Here is a 9,534-nt window from a genome sequence, read left to right on the forward strand (position 1 = left end):
CTGCGCCGATTTTAATTCAAGTGCTCCGGTCAAAAGCCAAACAAGTTAGGCGTTACTAAACTGCCCCATCAGTGTTATATATATTCATGTGTCAGTCCTATTGTAGGAGCCAAATAGAGGTTTCTGGCCTACATCCAGGGTGCAAGGAGGACAGAATAAAGTCTGAAGGAGCAACTGAAGCACAAACAAAGAACTATTTTACTGCCTAACCTGCGCATTTCGACATCACGCCTTCATCACGGGTCATCATAAAAATAGATTTCTCAGAACATTTTTAATAGGCAAAGCGCAGAGTGGAAACATGAAGACAGCCTATGTGAACTTACAATAATTTGCTGGTCATTTGGATCATAAAGGGGAGTGTCCAATACATAACATGTAGTGGCACATTTAGTCCATGAGCTGGGGGTGCAATTATGATGTGGCGGTAAGATAATAATGTGCTTCATAACAAGTGCAGTTTGCACCTGAAACACCTTAATTATTATATATTCACTAATTTAAGTTATGTTTAATTAGTGGATATATCCAAACTGCTTCTCTTTTCCCGGGAGAAGTGACATCACCACCTGTCAAGCATAGACATATTCAAACGTCAGTAAATTTAGTTAATAATTCTCAGTTATAGTTATTAAATCTTGCAGTCATCGGATTCTTTGATGTCTGAGTATTTAAAAATAAGGATCAAGTCTTTTTCAAACATTTGGTGACCATCTTTTATTCCCTTGTCTTCAAATTGATACAGTTCCACACGGCTGGTTTCTGCCACCTGCTGGTATGAATATGCTTCTGCAATGCATTCGGCATCCATCCATCCAGCCATCCATCCATACATCTCTACTGAGCAGTCAAATGAACTAATCCTCCAATAACTCAACAATAATCTAATGGCAAAGCTTACTTAAATATGTATTCACATGTCAAAGTATGTTACATTTTATCCCCACCACGACAAAAGTGCACTGATGAAAGAGACATGATGCTTCTGATGCTGACACTGAATTTAAATAACTTTTCCTTTATTAGACAAAATAAAATATTTTTGCCTGACTTGTTTAGGCAGTTGTTTATATCTGATTAATGTCTTTCTCTGGCTTCATCTTTTTCTTGCAGTGTACAAAAACCAGCCTGCACAAGGCATAGACAGGCACCACCAGACTGGGAATTCCTGCCAAAACAAAGATGACCACATTGATCCATGAAGGGTAAGGTACTGATGCCAGAGTTGGAAATTCGTCCTGCAAACCATAAAACAGCACAATGAGCAAACAAGCCGGCATGTTTTCATTACTGTTTAAACTTCACACAAGCAACTATTGCAAATATATATAAAAATTAAATGAGGGGGCCCTCCCCCACCTGAATCCCTCAGAATCAGCTAACTTTTTTGTACTACAATAAAAGCACATTTAAAAAAGCCATGTGCCACCTTGATTGTGATGATATCATTAAAATAGGGGGTTTCCAACTGGTCATCATGAGCTTGTGAACCTCAGTTGGTGCCATAAAGTTAGGCTGGATGGAAATATAATTTGTTTGACTCAACCCTCCAACCCGACACGCCAATTAAACAGCTTGCAGCTCCGTTGATGAAACCAACAGGGCGAGGCTTCCTGAACATTTTGAACCCAACAGGAGAGTTGAAGGAGTTATTGCAGCTTTGCAATAGCTGTCAACTCCCCGCTTCAATCCATGAAAACAACCTGTAAACCTGTCCTGTTGTCTGACAATGAAAATCTGGAGGTTTTTTTTATATTATGCAGGTAAAAATGAAATTTCTTCATTAAACGTGGTAAAATAACATAAAACAAAAACAGCTGATTCTGAGAGATAATGTTGATTTTTTTTTCTTTTTCTTTTTCTTTTTCAGATTTCACAGATTTTTATAAGAAGTGGTCTTTGTGAACTCACGTAGCCGGGGTCCCAGACTAAATAGGTGAGTTCTTGTTGGGCTTGAGTCACCAGGTAGAAAACTAAAATGACCAGGAGGATGAGAGGGCTGGTGAATCTCAGGGAAATCTGCCAGAAGATGCAAGGCTTCTTTCCAATCATGAACTTGATGTCTTCATTGAACCTGTCACACAAGAGGGTTTTAATGAAATTAAACTTGATTTAATTCATGGAATTATAACTTTATTTAAATAAAACAAAAACAAAAATGAAAGAACAAAAAAGTAAATAGACTCATATTAAAGTAGAACCAATATAAAGATCAGTAAACAGTAAAGTTAGAACCTGTAGAAGCAAAGGTGATTGCTTTAAAGGGACCTCTACAGTCTGCAGTGGTGGATGGACAAAGTTTCTAATGATGAGGTCAGCATGTGTACAAATGATCCCTGCTTCTGCTCTTATGAAAAGTTGAGCGAGAAGGGATAACTATCATCTCAGGCACACGGCTCTGGCTGTGAGCAAAGAAACTCTGCACACATGTTGTTCAAATGTTATGTTTAGGAGGGGCAGTCAGTCAGAAGGAAGTTGTTTTAAAGGGCATAAAAAGAGGGTGGGGCTGCACCAAAGACAAATATTGGCTGAATGAGAAATGCTTTTAAACATTGGATTGTGTAAAGCTACAAATAATAAAAGTTGGAGCTGGAAATGAGCATAACATAGGCTCTTAAATATTTAATTGTTATCCAACTGTGCTAAATGGACCAAATAAAGATTGATGACAGCCTGATTGTACAAGGTTATAGGACATCGTGTTCCTGATTTTACAGATGTGTGGCTGCTTTATATAATACAATATTATCTAAAAATACATAAACTTTGTGCACTAACCTGTCAATGCCATAGATGTAAACAACAGCTATCATCTCAGTCAGGCCAATGGTCAGCAGTGGGATTGATCCAGCAAAGTTATCGAAGAGAGTTACCCAATAAAGGCCTGACTGCTGTGCAAACAGGAGACAGATGATGAAGGATACAAGACATGTTACTCCTGAAAGACATGAAAACAAGGGAGCTTGTGTTAACATTGGGGTTGCAGGCCGACGTGTTGATTGTTTAGTCTTTGAAACAGAATACCTGTCAGTGCCTCTTGGGGCCATTTTTTAGGAAATAAATTCAAGTCTTTCAAAGGGACTACGACTCCTTCGATGTTGCCAAAAAGTGTTGAGAGTCCAAGGCAGAGAAGCATGATAAAAAACAGGACAGACCAGGCTGGGGAACCCGGCATTTTGGTAATGGCCTCTGTGAAGACAATAAAGGCCAGACCTGTTCCCTCCACTCCCTGAACAAACACAATGCAGATTAGAATAAAAATGGGAAATGGGAGTTTGATAGATTTTCATTAAAATAGGCACCTCACTGAGGAGTTTCTGCATGTCACAGGTTTTAATGTCCAGTCCAAAAACAGTATCTGGATTGGAGCTGTTCAGATGATGAAGGGCTGCATTGTAGTTGCTGGCAGTGATGCTGTCTTCAGGGAGTTCAAATCCATTTAGTAACGTCCTGATGTTTCTAAGAAGACATTACAGATGAGAATAGTAATTACAGGAGTGTACATTAGTTATGCAAATAACCTTTTTTAGATTTTTAACTAAAGATGAAAAAGAAAAACATAAGAATGTTAATTTAGGAATCTTAAATATTACAAACACTGACAAATCTAGGTTAGAAAAATTAAGCAAATATGGAAGAGCCTTAACACTGCATTCTATTAAAAAAAAAAAGCCACCAGATGGCGATAGCTGTGGCACTTTTTTTAAATCTTTTTTTTCCAATCAAGATGTCAATGATGAAAATGCTCAACTCTTCATAAACCAGCTGTCCATTTTTCATACATATACATATATACCAGTTAATAATTTTTGTTGTGCTAAAGCTCGAATGTTTGTTTTTTGCAAGAAAAATGAGAATCATTTTTCAAAAGTTCCAAATTTTTCAAAAATGTTTTTAAAGTCCTAGTCAGCAAGTTTAGTGCCGTTTACTAAAATGATGTAGCAAACTTTTTCAAAGCCTTAAAATAAGCTTTACTCACTCACTGATACAGGTGTCATATTTGTCAGTGGCCCTGAAGCCAATGACGGTGTAGGTGACTGTGGCAGCATAGATTGAGGTGAGGCCAGTTATAATAGTCAGCATCACCGCATCTTGCATGCAGTTGTTGCTTGGCGAAAGAAAGTAAAAATAGAAGTGAGTCGAATCTTACTGTAACAGTCATGTAGTGATACATTCAGTAAAACGACTAGATGTTGCAGTCCCTGATAATGCATTGCTTTAAATGGTGAGAATCTTGAGGGGTGGCTGTTATAAGGAAAGGCAGCCCAGAAACTGGGGATTAGAGATCTGATCTAGATTATCAGAAAATATAAGCCTTTCTTTATAAGTCTTACTGGACAGGGTTGTAGCTTGAGAAGGAGATCAGGCCTCCCCATGCTAAACTAAAGGCATAAAAGACCTGGGCACCTGCATCCAACCAGGTTGTTGGGTTCATCAGCTCATCCACCTGCAAGGGTGAGACACACAGTGTAATGTAGCTTTGTATTAAGACATTTATACAATGTTACATGATGTATATTTATGATAGAACTTTGAAATACACACATCTGGTGTGAACAGGTACTTCACTCCGTTCATGGCTCCTTTAAGAGTCAGTCCTCTGATCAGGAAGATGGCCAACACTACGTAAGGCAGGAGGGCTGTAACGTACACTGCCTGAGGTCATGAAAAGATATGAAAAATTGTCAAATAACAGCAATAAGACTGATTAAGCAATGCTTGTTTTTGAAAAAAAAGTTCAGTAAACCTTTCCTGAAGTACTGATCCCCCGTATGTAGCAGATACAGATGACTGTCCAGGCAGCTAACAGACAGATCACTATGGGCCACTGGAGTCCTCCAGAGTCTGTTATTGAGGCAGAAGCATTCAGAGTGACTCTGTAAAAGTAATAATCCACTGTGGAGCTCTGCTGACACTCGGATATAAAGCCTGAAAATGCATAAAAGTCAACACTTGTGATTAGATATTGGAGACTAACAGATTCTAAGTATGTGCTTGTGTCTTTTCAGCTACCTGTTCGGTTGTCATTGAGAGGACACTGGGTCCAAGGCAGCGGGCCTTGAAAGGAATTAAAGAGATACCACATGATCCAGGCTATTAAGGTGTTGTAGTACAGGCCAATCAATAAAGAGACCAGCATGGAAGCAATACCTGTAGGAAAGGATCATTAACAAACATCACATTTACACAGGACCAAGCTTTCATTAACAACTTTGTGTTCCTGTAGTACCGATAATTCTCCCATTTGTTCCTTGGGTATGTGGTTGTAGAGGCCGTTACTTACCAACACCAGTCAGATAGGGGTTGATGGCCCTCCACACGCCCACACTGCCTTTCCTGAGTCGCTGGCCAATGCCAAACTCCAACAGCAGAAGGGGCAATCCTTCTAGCACCAGCAGGATGATGTAAGGAATCAAAAAGGCACCTGGAACATGTTGATCAGCAGCACAATTAGACAGTCAGAGGTGTTTGCAATACCTCACATACTTAGATACTTAGTAGTGGAATAAGGTTTGGAAGTCAGATGCAATTAAATCTGAGCTGAGCTGGTTTATGCAGGCGATCGTGGCTCAAGAGTTGCAGTTCGTCTTGTAATCGGAAGGTTGCCGGTTCGAGCCCCGGCTCCGACAGTCTCGGTCGTTGTGTCCTTGGGCAAGACACTTCACCCGTTGCCTACTGGTGGTGGTCAGAGGGCCCGGTGGCGCCAGTGTCCGGCAGCCTCGCCTCTGTCAGTGCGCCCCAGGGCAGCTGTGGCTACAATGTGGCTTGCCATCACCAGTGTGTGAATGGGTGGATGACTGAATGTAGTGTAAAGTGCTTTGGGGTCCTTAGGGACTAGTAAAGCGCTATACAAATACAGGCCATTTACCATTTATCAGCTGTTCCATGTGTAAACATTGATATGTTATACATGTGATATACATGCAACGGCTCTAAACGCCCATTCAGAAAATTCCAGATAATTATGAGATCCCATAGTCAGCTATGAAAAATATATACACAAAGATAGATATCTCAAAGAGAGTGGGAGCACGGTTCATATTTTCAGCAGTGGTGTAGATTGGTGAGCTGCAACCAGCAGTTTAACAAAAACTGTCAGGGGCTTGCTGGGAGATCAGTGACATTAATACTTGAATTTTTAAAAATGGCTTTTAAAAATGCCCCCCCCCTTTTTTTTTTTCCTCTTTCTTTTGCAGGTTTTTTTTTTTGGAAGTGAATGTGTTTCTTTGTTACTGAACAATGCTAGAGTGTGCATGAATTAGACAGCCACCGACACACATGACTTTTGTACATGTGCAGAAGGGCAATTCTGAGATGGCATTGCCATAGCAAGTACATGACACTGACAGCTTTTGTGGGCTATCAAGCTAAGACTGGTGGAGATCAGTGGTGGAGTCAAAGCTAATATTTTTTTCTGTTTTCCATGAATTTAAAAAAATTATTATTATTATTGCTTATTTGAAGGAAAAGGTCACAGCTTAAAATAAAGCTCTAATAAAAATCTTTAATACAATATAATTTTTGCTTCAATTAAAACGTAGCTTTAATTTATCAAACATTATGTTTGCTGCCCAATAACGATCCTTGAGAGAAGTAAGAGCCCACCCCCCTTTTCCTTTAGCCAATTGTATGGTTTTAAATCTAATTCAGGGCCTTTTACCTTCCCAAATGTATCTTGACAACAATTTGTACCATTCATTGAATTGTTTGTGGCTTATTTCTATTGGCAATGTTTAAAATAAATATCATAATGTAGCTTTGTTGTGATTCAGACACTTCCAAATGTCAAGTATTAATTTCCAAAGCTTCCACTAAGTTTCCTTGACACACTGATTTTGTAACTTTTAAAACTATTTTCTAATTCTTTCTAATTCAGGAAAATGTTTAAAAGACAAAAACAGCAACATACCCACGAACCTCTATAACACTGCAATAAAAAATGACAATACTGTAATTGGAGACAGAAATAATGCGATGCTTTACTGTTTTCTTCTGGCCTTACCTCCTCCGTGGGTTTGACACAAGTAAGGGAATCTCCACACATTCCCAATCCCTACACAGAAGCCCACACATGTTAAAATGTACTGAACTTTGTTATCCCATTTGGGTCTGTCACCATCTTCCTTTTCCATCTTTTCCAGGTCCTCATAGTTTGGGATCCTGAGATCCAGTCCTGGGTTGGGAAGAACCAGTCTCATGGTTTCCCAATAAAACAGAGATGTTACTCTATGGTTCTGGAAAGTCAAAGTGAGAGCTTATTATGAGCATAAGCCTGGGTTGAAACAAGTTTATGATCTTTTGCTTTATCTGATAAGTGCACAGAGTGCACATTTGCACTGATAAGCAAATGTGCACTCTGTGTCTGTACTGTATAAGTCACAAATTTTAATCAAACATTAATCATAAACAATGGCATGGTAGCTCTCAATAATCCTCACAGTGCTTGAATCTACTGATCACCTGTAATCCCATTTTGCAACTCAGTCACCCAGGAGAAGTCATATTGTTTCCAGGAGCTGATAAGGGAGTACATGAACTTTGCAGGGAACTTTGATATGCAGCCTATTATGTGATGATGATAACTGAGTGCTCACAGTTAATGGTGGAAGAATTCAAAGGGAGTCATGTGTGGTAGGAACAGGCTCTAAAACCAAGCCAGCTATTCAATGAGTTAAAATTAGAGTGGAAACTGAGATGAAAACTCCTAGAACCCACCTGCTTAGAATCATGCCACCAGGTTCAAACACATTAAAAGTAAAAAAAACAACAACAAACAAACAAAAAGTAAAAAGTGCATCATCTTTGGATATTCCATGGCCATCTCCAAGGCAATCATACAAATCACCATTAACTGCAGAAGATAACAAGGTGATGCAGTGTCCCCATTGCTGTTTTGCATAGGCCTCAACCCCCTAAGCCAGCTTGTCACTATATGCTGATTCAGGAGTGGAGCGACCATCAGCCGCCTCCTGTACAAAGCTGACGTTAAGATGGATGCCAGGAACAAGCAAGACATCGATTTACTGCTCCAACGCAAAAGGCTCTAGAGCGAGGACATATGAATGCCATTTGGGCTGGATACTATGGCTGAATGTTTTCAAAAACAGGAGATAGTGGACATAAGGAACAGCTACAAGTACCTGCGTATCCCTCCGACTGATGTGAGCCAAGATAAAGACCCATGAAGGTCAGCCACAGCCAAACAGCTGTAGAAGGTAATGTGCTGAGAAGCCAGCTCAATGATAGGAAGAGTGTGGGTGAGGATTAGTGAGGGTTAGAGACACAATCCAGAATGAAACACAGAGCATCTGCAAATACATCGGGAAGATGACCCCAGAAATCAACTGAAGACAGATGGTGATGAGGAAGTATCATGGAAGATCAAGTCCTTCCTTGAGACATACCATCAACAGATAGAGGAAGTAGCAGATATCTCGAAACCAAAGAGCAGCCAGCAGGACCCAAGCTGCAGGCTGTGCAAAGGTATCCCTGAGATAGTCCAACATATAGCGGCAGGATGTAAGAGAAAGTTCGACTGAGTACATGAGAAGCACAACCAAGTGGCTAGGATAGTGTACATGAACGTCTGTGCTGCTTGTGGACAAGAAAGTCCCCAGTCCCGATAGGAGAATCAATGAGAAGTATTTCAAAGCAACAGGAACTTGAGTTTTAGCCAGAGAAGCAGCTGCTGGCTGACCAACCACACATAGTAGTGCCTGACAAGAAGCAGGAGACCTCAGATGTGATAAATGAGGCAATCCTGGCATATGGCAACATCAGGAAGAAATAGCACAAGAACATAGAAGTACCAGGGGCTTCTACCCAAGAGTCCTGAGTAATTTTCAGAAAGAAGAGGCATAATCATTCCAACATATTTTTAACCTGACAAACCTCTAAAAGAAGGACCCTGTGAAGTTCAGTTCACACTCAGTTCTGACCCCATAATAAAGCAGCAAGCTGTTTTTACAATGTAAACACTGGACTTATTGTACCCCGTAATTATTCCAGGGCTTCCCAAAAGCAGTTTCTTGAGATTGTGCATGGCATAGAGACCGAGCGTTCTCTATTGCGGCTCCGATGCTTTGGAATAATCTTCCTCTCCATATTAGACAAGTTACATCAGTGCCAGTTTTTAAGTCCAGATTTTTATTCCCTGGCTTTTAACTCTGGGGGCAACTGACATTTTTATTAATTTTATTGCTATGTTTGGTTTTTCCTATTGTATTACTATATTTATATTTGTACTGCACTTTGGTCTACCAGGTGTGTTTTTAAAGTGCTATATAAATAAATGATGATGATAATGATGATGTTTTCTTGTTCTTACAAAATAAACAACTAAAACCTATGCCTCTTTGATACAAAATGGTAAGACGACAGTAGGGAAGTGACAACATGAAGACCTAATCACTGGAAGCGTGACTGTCAAGAAACCGTTCTTAAGGAAGTAAAACAAAACAGATTACTCAGGACTTCTGAGCAGAAGCAAAACAGGAAGAAAAGTCTGAGGTATGCCAAATTATACAAGTACTG

The 9,534-nt window shown here is 39.8% G+C and overlaps 1 protein-coding gene across 1 annotated transcript; it reads right to left on the reverse strand.

Annotated features, from left to right (window-relative positions):
• Positions 1–1,067: 1,067 nt before the first annotated feature.
• Positions 1,068–7,229, reverse strand: LOC146362611 (sodium-dependent neutral amino acid transporter B(0)AT1-like). Its single transcript, XM_084919352.1, has 12 exons — positions 7,004–7,229; positions 5,285–5,425; positions 5,014–5,151; positions 4,748–4,929; positions 4,546–4,656; positions 4,335–4,447; positions 3,980–4,108; positions 3,303–3,459; positions 3,025–3,229; positions 2,779–2,938; positions 1,912–2,074; positions 1,068–1,238 (listed from the first exon to the last, which is right to left on the reverse strand). Exons 1-12 carry the CDS (start codon positions 7,197–7,199, stop codon positions 1,068–1,070), a joined length of 1,866 nt encoding a protein of 621 aa, XP_084775478.1. The 5' UTR covers positions 7,200–7,229.
• Between the last annotated feature and the right edge of the window lie 2,305 nt (positions 7,230–9,534).

Source organism: Perissodus microlepis, chromosome 22 (genome assembly GCF_051167445.1).
Source record: "Perissodus microlepis isolate ML-2025 ecotype Zambia chromosome 22, ASM5116744v1, whole genome shotgun sequence".
Lineage (NCBI taxonomy): Eukaryota > Metazoa > Chordata > Actinopteri > Cichliformes > Cichlidae > Perissodus > Perissodus microlepis.

Bases quoted from the DNA above. Each gene is read 5' to 3' on its own strand.
- LOC146362611 (XM_084919352.1), bottom strand. From the start codon at position 7,199: ATGAGACTGGTTCTTCCCAACCCAGGACTGGATCTCAGGATCCCAAAC. The intron at 3,460-3,979 runs GTGAGTAAAGCT...ATGTCTTCTTAG, and splicing joins TATGACACCTGTATCAGTGA to AAACATCAGGACGTTACTAA. The intron at 1,239-1,911 runs GTGAGTTCACAA...TATGGTTTGCAG, and splicing joins TAGTCTGGGACCCCGGCTAC to GACGAATTTCCAACTCTGGC.